We start from the raw sequence: 16577 nt of genomic DNA, 5'->3' as shown, positions 1-16577 counted from the left end.
CAGGGGGCTATGTGGGAAGGGACATGTTCACATTGGCATATGAGACAGTAATGATGGCTGTTGGCCACACTGTCCATTAAGTGAACATTATTTATAATAAGGGTTACATGGAGAAAATCAGACCTCTCTGAAATAAAAATGGATGGCCCTCCCATCAGCAAAATACAGTGCCTTGCGAAAGTATTCGGCCCCCTTGAACTTTGCGACCTTTTGCCACATTTCAGGCTTAAAACATAAAGATATAAAACTGTATTTTTTTGTGAAGAATCAACAACAAGTGGGACACAATCATGAAATGGAACGACATTTATTGGATATTTCAAACTTTTTTAACAAATCAAAAACTGAAAAATTGGGCGTGCAAAATTATTCAGCCCCTTTACTTTCAGTGCAGCAAACTCTCTCCAGAAGTTCAGTGAGGATCTCTGAATGATCCAATGTTGACCTAAATGACTAATGATGATAAATACAATCCACCTGTGTGTAATCAAGTCTACGTATAAAAGCACCTGCACTGTGATAGTCTCAGAGGTCAGTTAAAAGCGCAGAGAGCATCATGAAGAACAAGGAACACACCAGGCAGGTCCGAGATACTGTTGTGAAGAAGTTTAAAGCCGGATTTCGATACAAAAAGATTTCCCAAGCTTTAAACATCCCAAGGAGCACTGTGCAAGCGATAATATTGAAATGGAAGGAGTATCAGACCACTGCAAATCTACCAAGACCTGGCCGTCCCTCTAAACTTTCAACTCATACAAGGAGAAGACTGATCAGAGATGCAGCCAAGAGGCCCATAATCACTCTGGATGAACTGCAGAGATCTACAGCTGAGGTGGGAGACTCTGTCCATAGGACAACAATCAGTCGTATATTGAACAAATCTGGCCTTTATGGAAGAGTGGCAAGAAGAAAGCCATTTCTTAAAGATATCCATAAAAAGTGTTGTTTAAAGTTTGCCACAAGCCACCTGGGAGACACACCAAACATGTGGAAGAAGGTGCTCTGATCAGATGAAACCAAAATTGAACTTTTTGGCAACACTGCAAAACGTTATGTTTGGCGTAAAAGCAACACAGCTCATCACCCTGAACACACCATCCCCACTGTCAAACATAGTGGTGGCAGCATCATGGTTTGGGCCTGCTTTTCTTCAGCAGGGACAGGGAATATGGTTAAAATTGATGGGAAGATGGATGGAGCCAAATACAGGACCATTCTGGAAGAAAACCTGATGGGGTCTGCAAAAGACCTGAGACTGGGACGGAGATTTGTCTTCCAACAAGACAATGATCCAAAACATAAAGCAAAATCTACAATGGAATGGTTCAAAAATAAACATATCCAGGTGTTAGAATGGCCAAGTCAAAGTCCAGACCTGAATCCAATCGAGAATCTGTGGAAAGAACTGAAAACTGCTGTTCACAAATGCTCTCCATCCAACCTCACTGAGCTCTAGCTGTTTTGCAAGGAGGAATGGGAAAAGATTTCAGTCTCTCGATGTGCAAAACTGATAGAGACATACCCCAAGCGACTAACCCTAACCCTAACCCTAACCCACTAACCCGACTAACCCTAACCCTAATCCTAACCCTAACCCTATGCTCTCAATGGTGCAGCTGTAAAACCTTTTGAGGAACTAAGGACCCATGCCAAATCTTTTCAGTCTCCTGAGGGGGAATAGGTTTTGTCGTGCCCTCTTGATCATTGTCTTGGTGTGCTTGAAACATGTTAGTTTGTTGGTGATGTGGACGCCAAGGAACTTGAAACTCTCAACCTGCTCCACAAAAGCCCCGTTGAGGAGAATAGGGGCGCTCTGTTATGGATTTGATGAATAATGGTTAAACAATGTATACATTTAACTAGAACTATATCTAATTGAATTCTACCCTGTTTTACTATATCTGATTTATAATGTTAGTTCATAAGAAAGAGGTTATGTAGCATGAACAAGGAGTAATTAAAACATAATAAACACCATTCCAACTAGGTTGGAGAGGAATGCATGTGTGTGTGTCTGAAGTAAGCAAAGAGGAATAAGAGAGAATAAATACTATTGACTAATTGACACATTTTTAATAGACTGGTCTCTGTCTATTTTATGCAAATAAGGATCTTACAAATTCTTAGAAACTGACAGAGTGATTTTAATTGAATTGGTTAATGAACAAATATAGGAATTATAAAATTTCCTTGACACATTCTCAGTCCTCCTTATCCTGTAGTCCACAATCATCTCCTTTGTTTTGATCACGTTCAGGGAGAGTTTGTCCTTGCACCACACGATCAGGTCTCTGATCTCTGGTCTCATCGTTTTTGGTGATCAGGTCTACCACTGTTGTGTCATCTGCAAACTTAATGATGGTGTTGGAGTCGTGCCTGGCCATGCAGTCATGAGTGAACAGGGAGTAGAGGAGGGGACAGAGCACGCAGCCATGAGGGGACCCGTGTTGATGATCAGTGTGGCGGACGTGTTGTTACCTATCGTTACCACCTGGGTGCAACCCGTCAGGAAGTCCAGGATCATGTTGCAGAGGGAGGTGTTTAGGCCCAAGGTCCTTAGCTTAGTGATGAGCTTTGAGGGCACTACGGTGTTGAAAACTGAGCTGTAGTCAATGAATAGCATTCTCACATAGGTGTTCCTTTTGTCAAATTGTGAAAGGGCCGTGTGGAGCGCAATAGCGATTGCATCATTTGTGGATCTGTTGGGGTGGTATGCAAATTGAAGTGGGTCTAGGGTTTCTGAGATAATGGTGTTGATTTGAGCCATGACCAGCATTTCAAAGCACTTCATGGCTACAGACGTGAGTGCTATGGGCCGTTCGTCATTTAGTTAGGTTACCTTAGTGTTCTTGGGCACAGGGACAATGGTGGTCTGCTTCAAACATGTTCATATTACAGACTCAGACAGGGAGATATTGAAAATGTCAGTGAGGACACTTGCCAGTTGGTCAGCGCATACTCGGAGTACACATCCTGGTAATCCGTCTGTCCCTGCGGCCTTGTGAACGTTGACCTGTTTAAAGGTCTTACTCACATCGGCTGCGGAGAGCGTGATCACACATTCATCCGGAACAGCTGATGCTCTAAATCATGTTTCATTGTTACTTGCCTCAAAGCAAGCATAGAAGTAATTTAGATGGTCTGGTAGTCTCGTGTCACTGTGCAGCTCTCGACTGTGCTTTCCTTTGTAGTCTGTAATAGTTTGCAAGCCTTGCCACAGCCGACGAGCATCGGAGCCGTTATAGTACGATTCGATCTTTGTCCTGTGTTGATGCTTTGCCTGTTTGATGGCTCGTTGGAGGGCATAGCGGTACTTCTTATAAGCTTCTGGTTGAGAGCCCCACTTCTTGAAAGAGGCAGCTCTACCCGTTAGCTCAGTTTGGATGTTGCCTGTAATCCATGGCTTCTGGTTGGGGTATTACATACTGTCATTGTGGGACAACATCATCGATGCATTTATTGATGAAGTCAGTGGCTGATGTGGTGTACTCCTCAATCCCATCGGAAGAATCCCGGAACATATTCCAGTCTGTGCTACCAAAACAGTCCTGTAGTTTAGCATCTGCTTCATCTGACCTCTTTTTTATTGACAGAGTCAAGGGTGCTTCCTGCTTTGTTTTTCGCTGGTTGCACATTTAACATGTTGATAGAAATGAGGTAAAACGGATTTAAGCTTCCCTGCATTAAAGTCCCTGGCCACTAGGAGCGCCACCTCTGGATGTGCTCGCACTCATTGAGTGCGTCTTAGTGCCAGCATCGGTTTGTGGTGGTAAATAGACAGCTACGAAGGATACAGATAAACTCTCTAGGTAGATAGTGTGGTCTACAGATTATCATAAGATACTCCACCTCAGGCGAGCAAACCTTGAGACTTCCTGAGATATCGTGCACCAGCGGTTGTTCACAAATATACACAGACCGCCACCCCGTGTCTTACCAGAGGCTGCTGTTCTATCCTGCCGTACAGTGTACTGTATAACTCACCAGCTGTATGTTATTGATGTCATCGTTCAGCCACAACTCGTTGAAACATAAGATATTACAGTTTTTAATGTTCCGTTGGTAGGATATACGTGCTTGTAGTTCATTATCGAGCGATTGTACATTGGTCAATAGTACCGATGGCAAAGGCAGATTAGCCACTGGATCCTCACAAGGCACCCCGAAGTCCTTCCGTGAAACATCTGTCTATTTCTCCTGCGAATGACGGGGATGGGGGCCTATTCCGGTGTCTGGGGTAAATCCCTCTCGTCCGTCTCATTAAAGAAAAATTACTCATCCAGTTCCAGATGAGTAATCGCTGTTCTGATGTCCAGAAGCTCTTTTCGGTCATAAGAGACGGTAGCAGCAGCACTATGTACAAAATGAGTTACAAACAATATGAAAAAACAAACAAAATAGCACGGTTGGTTCAGAGGCTGTAAAACGGCAGCCATCCCCTGCGGCACCATCATCATACTCCTGTTAAAGCAAAAACCAAAACGTGCATCCCTTGGGTTCCCAAGGACCGAGTTTGGGAAATGCTGCATTATTTGGTGAAGCTGTATACTTACGCAAAATGAAACCACAAAGGCAAAAATGTGTGTACTGATTTATGGTGCTGTCAGGTGGTAGCTACGTCACCTTGACTGGTTTATCATTGATCTTTACAAGACAATGTGAGAGAAAATATTCAACTATTGATATCTAATTTTAAGTCAATGGAAAGGTCAAATTAAATCACAGCCTAGATTAAGGAAGAAGGATACTTCCAATTCAAGACAAACAAGAATTTCAAAGGGTCATAGAGAACACAGTTATTTTACATTTTAAATCGAGAGAAACTTGATCTAGGTAAAAAATGTCAATGCCGTCAAAATAATTTTCAAGTGAAATTATGAATCTTCTTTCTTGTTATAGAGCTAGGCTTATGCCAACTTATGAACTAGCTCAGTTGAAACAAATTAATGCCCTGGTGCATTGTCAAGGAAAGTTCACTGAAGGAAAATAAATCCCATGTCACAGTGGTCATTTTATTAGACCCACTTATTCTCAGCCTTCCCTCTTCCAGTTCTTGTCATTACAATATGTTGTATTATTAATGTTAATGTAATCATGCCTTTTAGCATCAGTGGGATACAACAACCCAAAGGACAGTGTGTATATCAAACTGCCCAGCAATCATGACCCCATTTGGCATCATGTGAGTATTCTGTGGGCAAGGAGGGGCAGGGGCTAGCCCACACCGGCCCAACACGGGCGAGCACAGCAAAGGCTAGCCCACACCAAGCCCACATCAGCCCAACACTGGCTAGCCTACAACAGCCCAACACAGGCTAGCCCACACCAATCCCACATGAACCCAACATGGGCTAGCCTACACGAGCGCAATACAGGCTAGCCCACATAAATCCAACACAGACTAGTCTACACCAGCCCAACACGGGCTAGCCCACACCAAGCCCAGCTATTACATAATATAGGAGGCGGCAATTCATTAAAATAATTAGGCTTTTCCCACCTCCCTTTTGTGCAACCGTTACTGAGAAGTGTCATGCCAATTTAAGGCATAGATTGAATAAAATCAAGCATAACCTGTGATAGCAGACACCTGTGATAGCAGACACCCCCATAGCGGATATTTTGGCAGTGTCGGAGGTGGAACTAAGGTGAGCAGCATTGTCATGAAGTGTTATAAGTTCAAAACGAGAAAGTGTAGGCTAAATATAAATAATTACGCTCAAAATGAAAAATAATTCAACTAAATAAGGAGGATTTCTATAATCCTAACTGAGGTGTAGATTGCATCTCACATTCCAATGTTCGAATTTGTAAACAAGGCTGTGTGGAATTTCTGTTAATGTAACTCCCACATTGCCAATGGCAATGTCTGCTTTATGCCGGGAGTCTCTTGTGGATTTGACAGCTCTAACACAGTTCCACTTTGGACACCGCCAAAACAACAACTACTCGGATGTTGGCTAAAGCGGATCTGATTGAATCAAGCCCTAAGTGTTCTGTTGTGTGATGCCAATTCTTTTGACTCTTGAATCTTGCCAATGAGGAAGTCTTAAACAAGTGCATGTGACATATGAAAAACTGAACAGTTTATTTTCAAAAAATATACTGTATGTATGATAGCAACAACTTGGTTGTCTTTCTGATACAATATAACGCATTCACTGAATATCTTTCAAGCGTAAAGTGATACAATTTATGCATTGTAATGAAAAAATTATACAAATCTACGGAAAGGTTCATTGGCCCAATGCGGGCAGCCTACATGGGGCCAATATTTTAGCCCACATTGAGTCCACATCGTGGGTGAACACTATAGAAGCCTGTTAATCTCTAAGCATTGTGATCATGGAGGTGCGCATTGTGCTATATCAGGTATTTTTTATGAGCCACTGTGATTAATATATGTAAATGACTCTATCACAACAAGATGGCTTCCTATACCTACTGCCTCTATTGAGTTCCGGCCTTTATGAGGAATAGCTCATTAGCTTGGCTTGAAATAAATGTTCTACTGTGCTGCTGTAAATGCTCTGTTTCCTGAAGAGAATGTGTTGAGAAGATAGCTGAAGGGGTTATTTACCCAAGTAATGGCTTTATAAACAGAACAGGGAAAGACCATTGGGTGTGTATGTGTGTTATCTGTCAAACTGAGGCAGAGGCCCCCCTGTTCTGTACACTCCAAAGCCCAGTTTTGCTGAGACAAGGTAATATTTAATAGGAATATCGAACTCTAAATTATACAGAACTCGAGTGAAGAACTTAAATCACCTTAATGCGGCTACCCACATGAAAAAAATGCTATAGTATACTACGGTGATACTACGGTATCTTTGACATAGAAGTGGAGGCTTTTTCTGGAGAAACACTAAAAGAGCACATTTTCCATAACCTGTAGGTACTGTAGGACTGGGGTCTGAACGGATAGTTCAGAACTTCTGCTGTTTTCCTGTATGGAACACAATATGGTCCAAACTTGGAATGTAGGTTTCTCACTTATCCCAGAAAAAGCCTCCACTTCTATGTCAAAGATATGGGGGGTCTTCTGTAGCTCAGTTGGTAGAGCATGGCGCTTGTAACGCCAGGGTAGTGGGTTCGATCCCGGGACCACCCATACGTAGAATGTATGCACACATGACTGTAAGTCGCTTTGGATAAAAGCGTCTGCTAAATGGCATATATTATTATATTATTATATTAATTTGTGCCACCCATATGGAAGAGGGAATGGGCAGGGTATATGTAAATTTGAAACTATAGTATTTACCATAGTTAAAAACATGTGTAGTGGTTTTGCAGACATAGTATTCTACAGTCTACTACAACGTTCTACAGTAGGTACAACACATGCTCGAGGGATACTACAGTGTGTAGTATAGTATTCTGCAGTCTTTTTTTGTATATATAATTTTATATTCACAATGAATTAAAGACAAAAAGAGACTGTACATTTCCCCCATTTTTGTTCCCCTTTGACCTCCTCCTCCCCCCTCCCCCCCCACTCATAATGCCTCCAAACACATTTAAAAAGGGAAAGTCATTGAGTTACATGTTATAAAACAAAACAAAAGTATACAACAATGTTACTTCAATACAAGCCAAAATGTAATAGCAATCAGGTGATCTTATAGGCCTATATAGCAGTAACCTCAAGGGGTGGGGGTGGGGCCAAGAATACTAATCTGGAGGAAGTGTTTGGAGTTGTTCAAAATAGGATATCATCAAGTCCCAGGTGGAATACAATTAGGTGGTTGACCCTCGAATGGCATACATCATTTTTTCACATTTTAGAAACAGCATCAGATCTTTGAGCCAAAGAGAGGCTAAGGGAGGACTGATAGATTTTCAACCCTTTAAAACCCTTCTGCTGGCTAACAGGGAGGCAAAGGTCAGAGAAGGATTGTTTTTTGCTACTCCAAAAATAGCCATTTCTGCACTAGGCTGCAACTTTCAATCAAATGCTTCAGAAAGGCTTTTAAATATAGTGAACCAATAGTCTGCCAGATGAGGAAAGGACCAGAACATGTGGGCCAAATCCACCAAGAAGCTTTTACACCTGTCACGTCACACCATACATATTACCTTAAACTGTATAAGGCTGAGCCGGGCACAAGAGGAGCTTCCATTAAAACTAAGTAAGGCCCTATTCCAGACTTCACCAGTGATCTCTCCATTCAAGTTCCTTTTCCCATTCAGATCGGATTTTAACAGAATGATTTACAACGCCAGGTTTAAATCATTTGAACTCAAATATTTAACAGTGGCACTCAATAGTCGATCAGTTACATCCCACATTGGCTTTAATAAACAAAAATAGCCAAATAAAATACTTCTGTTAGCCAAGACTTTCGAGCCATGCTCCAACAGTCACACTGTCCACGACTACAGGCAGTAAAATATGATACTCAGGCACAGCATGACCACAAAGAGGGAACGCACTCCACAAACACGCAGGCCAAAATATTCCAACATCAGTGAGTCTCGGTTGAGGCGAAAGCTAAATATATCCAAACACCCACTCAATCAAACAAATGCATTACAGTCACATGAAAGCAAATGCAAATAAGAAATAAACACAAGTCAAACCCTGAGATTGTAGCACTACTAAATAGTCTATACAGACTAGCTAATGCCAACATAACAAACCCACGTTGGCTATTTATGTGTTACTAGTGCCAGCTAAACTAGTCAGCTAGCCAATTTTACTTACACGGATACAGGTCTTTGTGCAATTGATTCTAGATGTAGCTAGCTAGGTCTCCATATGTCAGCTAGATAGCCACTAGAAATGGTAGAGAAGAAGTGCTCAGATAAATCCATCGCCACATTCAAACAACCCAGTCAGTGCTTGAGCACTCCGGTTTTTGGTGTGCATGCTAGCAAGTCAGCCAAAATCCCTGTTGTCTGAAATCTTCTCAGCCAAGTATAAAGTTTTCCCTGGTTTTCCCTGGGTGTTCCAGTTATGCATTAGGGGGTGCTATTACATTTTTGGATGAAAAACGTTCCCGTTTTAAACAAGATATTTTGTCACGACAAGATGCTCGACTATGCATATAATTGACAGCTTTGGAAAGAAAACACTCTGACGTTTCCAAAACTGCAAAGATATTGTCTGTGAGTGCCACATAACTGATGTTACAGGCGAAACCGAGATAAAAATCCAACCAGGAAGTGCCGCATTTTTTGAAACCGCCTCATGCCAATGACTCCTTATATGGCTTTGAATGAGCTACGAATGAGCTTACGTTTTCCATGTTTTCCCCAAGGTGTCTACAGCATTGTGACGTCTTTTTCAGGCATTTCCCTTGAAGAATGGCTGTAAGGGACCATATATAGCATGTGGTCACATGGTGTCTCCCGCAGAAAATCTTGCGTAAAATACTGAGGTAGCCATTTTTCCAATCGCTTCTTATGAGAAACCATTTGCCTCGACGGATATATTTTCGAATATATATGTTAAAAACACCTTGAGGATGGATCCTAAACAATGTTTGTCGTGTTTCTGTCGATATTATGGAGCAATTTTTTTTAAAAGTTTGGCGTTATAGTTGCAGCATTTTCCGGTTGATTTCTCAGCCAAGCATGATGAAGAAACGGGAGCTTTTTCGCCTACAAAAATAATATTTTTGGAAAAAAGTAACATTTGCTATCTAGCTGGGAGTCTCCTGAGTGAAAGCATCTGAAGTTCTTCAAAGGTAAATTATTTAATTTGGTTGCTTTTCTTATTTTTGTGAAAATGTTGCCTGCTGCCAGCAGAGCCTAGCATAGCATTATGCCATGATAAACTTACACAAATGCTTGTCTAGCGTTGGCTGTAACGCCTATTTTGAAAATCTGAGATGACAGTGTTGTTAACAAAAGGCTAAGCTTGTGTTTGAATATATTTATTTAATTTCATTTGCGATTTTTTGCGTATTTATGTCCGCTGCGTTATGCTAATGCGTTTGAGGCTATGATTACGCTCATCGTAATCGTTTGCTCGTCGCAAGAGGTAATTAAGCATCTTGTTACATTGTAAAAATACATTTCAATATAAATGTGGCGTTAGCTAGTCAGATAGTAAACAGTCAAGTGTGTCCAGCCAGCTCCCGCTAGCCAGCCAAATTGATTGGGATGTATTATAGCTAACGTTGCCATTAATCTCAGTCAAATAAAACAAAATTAAATAAATCGTTTTCTCCCGGAACAAGAAAAATAAACATTGTTTTCACGTGAAAAGTAATATCCAAGTGGATGTCATGAAAATCAGTCCATTGCCAGCTAACAAAGTAGCCATTCACATATACCTCCCGCCATGTCTAGCCAGCTGGGTCGCTTCTTCTATCAACTATACTCTTCGCTCCGGACATAGAATGCTTTAGCCTCGGCCACTGTGTCAAAAATTAGGGTCTCTTCCTTGCAAAAGATATGAAGATGGGCAGGGTGTAGGAACTGAAACTTTATCCCCTTCGTGTAGAGACAGGTTTTTAGGTTCTTGAATTCAGCTCTTTTCTTCATGATATTGGCACTCAGGTCCGGGTAGAATCGTATATCTTGGCCATAGAATTTTGGTTGATGCTCCTTTGCCCAGCACATTGCCCATTCCTTGTTTTGGTAATGATAAAAGTAGGCTATGATCGCCCTAGGCCGCTCCCCTGAGTTGGGTTTGGGGGTAAGGGATCTGTGCTCTCGGTCGAGCTCTGGCGGTTTGTCCTGTTACTCACCAGCATGTCAGAGACAAATTGACTCCAGGCTCAATTCCCTCCATGATGCCAATGATCCAGATGTATTCCCCTTTGGCATAATTCTCCAACGAATGTACCTTGGAAAGTAGAGCTGTGTTGGCCGTTTTCATATGAGAGACAGCTGCTTCTAGCTCAGCAATCCGCTAGGTGTTGTCAGTGGAGAAACCTTCTAGTGTAGTGAGGCGTCGCCCAAACGTGTTGACCGTTTCTCGAAAGGCATCAATGGAAGTTTGGAAAGGTGCCAGTGAAGTGATGAGGAGACAAGCCATATTCTCTTTGAGGCTTCTTTGTTTAGCTAGCTCAGCTACAAGTGTGGTCATAGTAAAGGCCTCCAACTCTGCATCAGGATTGGCCACGGCAGCCATTTTAGGCATTCGAGTAGTTGGTTGGACCTTCAAGAATTTGTTGGTTGTAGCAGTTCTTTTTTTTTTAAAGAATATAACCAACTGATACATCTACATAAAAACAGTGGCATGTAAAATTAAAGTTTAAATGGGGACCTCTCTCAAACACGTCTTCTTAGATCGAACGACCGGAGGTCTCCCAGTGTACTACAGTCTATTACAGAATTGTATAGTAAGTACTATAATATTCTATAGTAAACTGTAATATTTTTTCATGTGGGGTAAACCAAATTGGCAAGGGAATTGTGACAATGGAATTCGACATTTCTCAGTTCAACACAAACTGTAATGAAATGCAAATTTGACTACTATTATGGAAATACCAATTAGGGAAAAGGAAGCGCATTAGAGGGTGAGTAAAGAGGGTGCACCAATTGTATTAATGTATGTTACAGTCAACTAGCCCGAGCATGCCATGTACTTGCAACATTGAGTTATTGTTGTATATATTAATTTTTTTGCAGAACATTTACAGGTGTGTTGTAGGTCGCCGACAACACCAACTGTCTCATACGCACATGCAGTCATAGGAATGTCGGACACAACTTTGATACACCTCTCCACAGATTGATATGGCATCCATACGGGCTTATTCGTTAGCTTCCTTCACAATTTCTAATTTGCTCAATATGTCAAATAATGTGACAAATCACTAACACGTTCACTTCCTGGTTGGACAGCTGACCTGCTCTCTGGGTATTGATTTGGTCTGGGATTACCAAAGCAGCAGATCACATTTCCAATTTAAATCCCCAAATTGATCATGCATCTTAAAAAAGGGGTGAGTGTCTTGCCTCACAGCAGCCCTCAATTTGACTAATGAATGCAGACACACCGCCTGTGTCTTTCAATTTCTAAAATGTGCCTCTGCTATGGTGGAACACGCCAATAAATTCTATAAACGTCATCAATGCATGAATTACGAAAAACTTCAATCGATGCGAGGCATTCATAGTTTCTGAGCGAAGCTGCACATACAGTATTAAACTTTCATCTGTGCTGATGATTGGCAGATTTCAATGCCAATGCTTTTGTTTCATCAGGGGTGTGTCAAAAACACAAGGAAACCTTCCCATCTCTCTGCTCACTGAACCAAGCACACACGTCAGCTATCAGAGTGCAGGCGTTATTAACCAAATATCCTGCCTTTCGAACAGATGTCCATCTATAATCTACTCATCACATCTCCAACAGGCAATTGTCAAGTGTGAATTAATTACACTGAAAATCTCATTTGCATGAGGAAATGCATCAAGGGCAGGCAGCCACAAAAACCCACAAGAGTCAAATACAGATGTAGGATTTTGATTTGATCACTTTTGTTGCTAAGAACATTTTGGACTAAAAGTTCAAATCCTGTTGCTGCAAGATTATTTTGCTGAGACAATACTAGTCAAATTAAGATGAGGACAGGTGAGAAAAACATATGAAATCTCGTAGGGAATGGGGAATAACGCAGCAAGAGGACAGAAGTGCTGGTAGAGTCAGCAGCTTCCCAGCAGTTCTAACTCTGGCGGCTCTCAAAGTCATGGTAGATAGCATTACTGGGATTGTATTTCTCTGTGGCTCAGAGGTGGAGGGGGAATCAATTAGCCTCCAGCAGGCTCTGACATTGAAATGGAGCATCGGCCTGGCAGGAGGAAGTCTCTCCGTCACCACAGCATTTATAATATATATAATATAATAATAATATATGCCATTTAGCAGACGCTTTTATCCAAAGCGACTTACAGTCATGTGTGCATACATTCTACGTATGGGTGGTCCCGGGAATCGAACCCACTACCCTGGCGTTACAAGCGCCATGCTCTACCAACTGAGCTACAGAAGGACCATTTAGTTTTAGGAAGTCGTGCATCATCACCTAATGATTTGTCATATGAAATGGAAATAATGCATGGCTAGCATTGGGGGTGGCTAGCATTGGGGGTGGCTAGCATTGGGGGTGCTAGCATGGCTAGCACATGTTTTGGTGAAATTGACATGACAGCATAGTATTAAAATGCTTGTGACTAACTGTATCGAATGTGGTGTGTGGGACTGTAAAGGGGCATGTTTATGCAGTAGTAGATCGTTTTTTAGTTTATAGTTGGTTGTTTAGTACTAATAGCCTGTGGTGGTTTCGATTGGGATTTTGTTTCTTGCGCACACCCAGGTAGGTTGGAAATTCTTCTGAGGCTTAGTCATGGCCACTTGCGCTACAGAGCAAGTCACAGCATGTCTGCTTTCAGACAGAGTGCTCAGCAACAGGCATTATCATTCTCCGCATAGAGTTGCATAATAGGAAAAAAATGTAGAAGTAATGGCCTTTTTAGGCTGCGTATTGTACACTGGAGGATTGTATGCAAACTATTTCTCTGAATGGCATCACATGAATATCTCCTTTCTGTCTGTACCCAGTATGCTGATGGTTGATTTCAACATCAACTGACAGTAGATTTCCTTCATCTGACTACAATATCTGGTTCCCTTAAAAGAAACATGCTTACCCTAGTGAATATTTGTGAGTTTGTCTTTATCCGACATTAAACTTCAGAATCCTTTCTTGTCTAAACTTCCAAGGCTAATATAACTGAACATATTTACTGAAGATGAGCGTAAACTAAAACTGAGAGGAAATGAAAATACCACATGGTGAAATACAAAGTGTTGCGTACTTACAGAATTTAGGGAGAACAACGTCATTAGATTCCACAGTAGTTTGGGTGTGGGGGGTTGGTGTTCCCTTTTTCACTGGTTTTGGGGTGTTAGGGGGTCCAGGTTGCGTGGGCGGGTCTGTGGGGTACATCAATGCAGAAGTAGGGCTGTACTGAGTCACTCTGGGGGACTGGGGTATAAAGGGTCCTCCGGTGGGTTTCCCCTCTACTATGACCTCAGGTTGTCCTGTGGTGGTGGTCGTCGGCATGGGGACAGGGGAGGGGTATGGAAATGACACTGGCAGATCCCGTGTGGGGTCAGAAATGATGATGAAGGGGTTTTGTTCCATGCGATCAGGGTCCAGGTGGGTGGGCGGCTCATACTCAAAGATTTTGTCCACAAAGACCCACTTGAGGCCGGCGGTGCAGAGGGCCAGGCTGAGCAGGCAGGCCAGGATGGGGAGGATGCAGATCTTCTCAGAGCGCAGGCAACTGCGCACCTGTTCCATCTCTATGCACACACAGCAGGTCCCTGCCAAGCCCAATAATCCCAGGGGCCCGGCTCGACCGCCATCGCAATTGTCCCCGCCTCCCTCGGTGCCCTCTTCCCCGCACTCTCCACCTGCCGCAGCCCCCTCCAGCGCCTCCTCGGAGGCTCGTCTAGGATCGGTGCAGGAGTGGGTAAGGGACGCTGATCCGAGAGGGACAACCAGCCCGGCGGAGGAGTCCTCCGCCTCCACACTCTCCGCCATCCTCCCTCTCTCTCTCTTAGACAGAATGATCTCTGGACTCAACTCAAAGCACACAGCAGCTGGCTGCGGCGGGTACTGTAAAGTGTGTTGTCCATTATCAGATCGCCATGGTGGGGGTTGAGTGGGAGATGAAGAAGGAGGATGCTTTTCAGAGCCGTGCGGGGTTTACCTTTATAACGTCTGGTAAATAAACCGATAAGACTTGCGTGACAGGGAGAAAGATATCTTCACAGGTTCACTCTCTCAGCATTCTCATGGGAAATGTATTCACGAAACAAGTCCCGAAATAGAAGCATCAGATTCTGCTCAGCTTAGATGCACAACAAAAGTAGCCCAGAAGACATGATCCAGTTGAGTTCAGTGCATTTTGCTGGGTGGAATCAATAGACGCTCACTCAACTGAGGACAGCTGCTGTGTAAATGCTAGGGGCAGGATGCGGCTCTAGCGGCTGGGACAGATCAAGCAGGCACTGCGGTGGCAGGAGTGACATGCTGTCTGTCTGTCTGTGGTGTTCAAGCAGCAGCCGAGAGGGGATGAATCATCTCAGCAGGTCCAGAGAAACAGATCATGAGTGGAGAGAGAGAGACGCACAATGCGGAAGGATTGCCAAGTCAGGATATTCCCGTTTTCTTCCTCTCCACACCCCTCCTCTCCCCTTTAGCCACTCTCTCTCTTTTTCTCTCTCTCCCACTCACTCGGTCTCTCTCTGTTTGATATGTCCACTCACTCGTCCCAGGCTGCTCCCAGTCTGAATACAAAGCATACAGCTAAACAAGTTCGTACTTGATCCAATTATGAGGAATGGCAACGAATCACAGGCAAGCAGACGGCTCAGGCCTCTCTCTCTTCCTCGCTCTCTCTCTCAACCTCTCAGACTAGAACATTGATTATGCTAATACTAAAATGGGTATGTTTTTTTTGTCAAGGGGTGGGAGCCATTGAAATAGACATATGTTCTGCCCCAAGGGGATTGAGCTATTGTTTTATGGCTCTTCTCAGATATCGTCCTTCATTTGGCGTGAATGACAATTAAAGGAAAAATCAGTGAAGTAATATTTCCATTAAAATAACCCAATAGGGAACTTTCCATTAAAATAACCCAATAGGGAACTTTCCATTAAAATAACCCAATAGGGAACTTTCCATTAAAATAACCCAATAGGGAACTTTCCATTAAAATAACCAAATAGGGAACTTTCCATTAAAATAACCAAATAGGGAACTTTCCATTAAAATAACCCAATAGGGAACTTTCCATTAAAATAACCAAATAGGGAACTTTCCATTAAAATAACCCAATAGGGAGTCTCTCATTATCAAAACACAATTCAATTTTGTCATAGTTTACCATGCTTAATTGTTCATACTAAAGAGGCAAATTTCAGCGCTAGCATGATGTTCTTCTTTTCTCAAAATTCAATGTGACACATATGCATGTTTTGAGCGTGTCTGTGTGGAAATAAAAGCTTAGACATCTGACATTTGGGCAATTCAGTCAAAACAAAAAAGGGATTGGGACATAAATGAGCTAAATCTGTCTTAAAATCTTAAATCAAAATGTATTAGCACTAAAAGAGTCTCTTCCCACAGGGAATCCTTACCTTCAGATGGGTAAAACTCATTTCCATAATACTATTCTTTAGGGAACTACTTTACTTCATACATGTATTACTACACCAAGTTATTCAAAGGCCATATCTTCATGCATGTTACTTTAAGTTAAGAAACCGTATTGGACGGGCTGAATAGTAATAGCGAGTACAATTTCTTGCTAATCCATGGGACACAGAACCAGCTCAACTTCTCATCATTCAGAAGCATAGCTCAGATATGCACAGCAACATGAATGCTCTATTTATCACAGGAGGTTGGTGGCACTTTAATTGGGGAGGACTGGCTCGTGGAAATGGCAAGTGGAATCAGTGAAACGGTTTCAAATGGTTTCCATGGGTTTGCCAACATTCCTTTCTCTCAGTTCCAGAAATGATTATGAGCTGTGCTCCCCTCAGTAGCCTCCACTACTATTTACTACACCTCTGTAGAAAATCCCCGTCTTGTTTGTC

General features: G+C 42.5%; 1 protein-coding gene across 2 annotated transcripts in view; it reads right to left on the bottom strand.

Moving 5' to 3' along the window:
- LOC118385559 (pro-neuregulin-1, membrane-bound isoform-like) overlaps positions 1-15265 on the bottom strand; it is an 84925-nt gene extending 69660 nt beyond the window's left edge. The window contains exon 1 of one of the 2 annotated variants that reach the window (XM_035772787.2): positions 13787-15265. In XM_035772787.2, coding sequence (XP_035628680.1) covers positions 13787-14513 — 727 coding nt within the window. In that variant the 5' untranslated portion in view covers positions 14514-15265. The remainder of the gene's footprint in view (positions 1-13786) is intronic. The other variant, XM_035772788.2, reaches the window with a different exon arrangement.
- Between the last annotated feature and the right edge of the window lie 1312 nt (positions 15266-16577).

This window comes from Oncorhynchus keta, unplaced genomic scaffold (genome assembly GCF_023373465.1).
Source record: "Oncorhynchus keta strain PuntledgeMale-10-30-2019 unplaced genomic scaffold, Oket_V2 Un_scaffold_30379_pilon_pilon, whole genome shotgun sequence".
Taxonomy (NCBI): Eukaryota; Metazoa; Chordata; class Actinopteri; order Salmoniformes; family Salmonidae; genus Oncorhynchus; species Oncorhynchus keta.
Note: the sequence above shows the minus strand (reverse complement) of the source record. Positions and strands in the feature narration are given on the sequence as shown.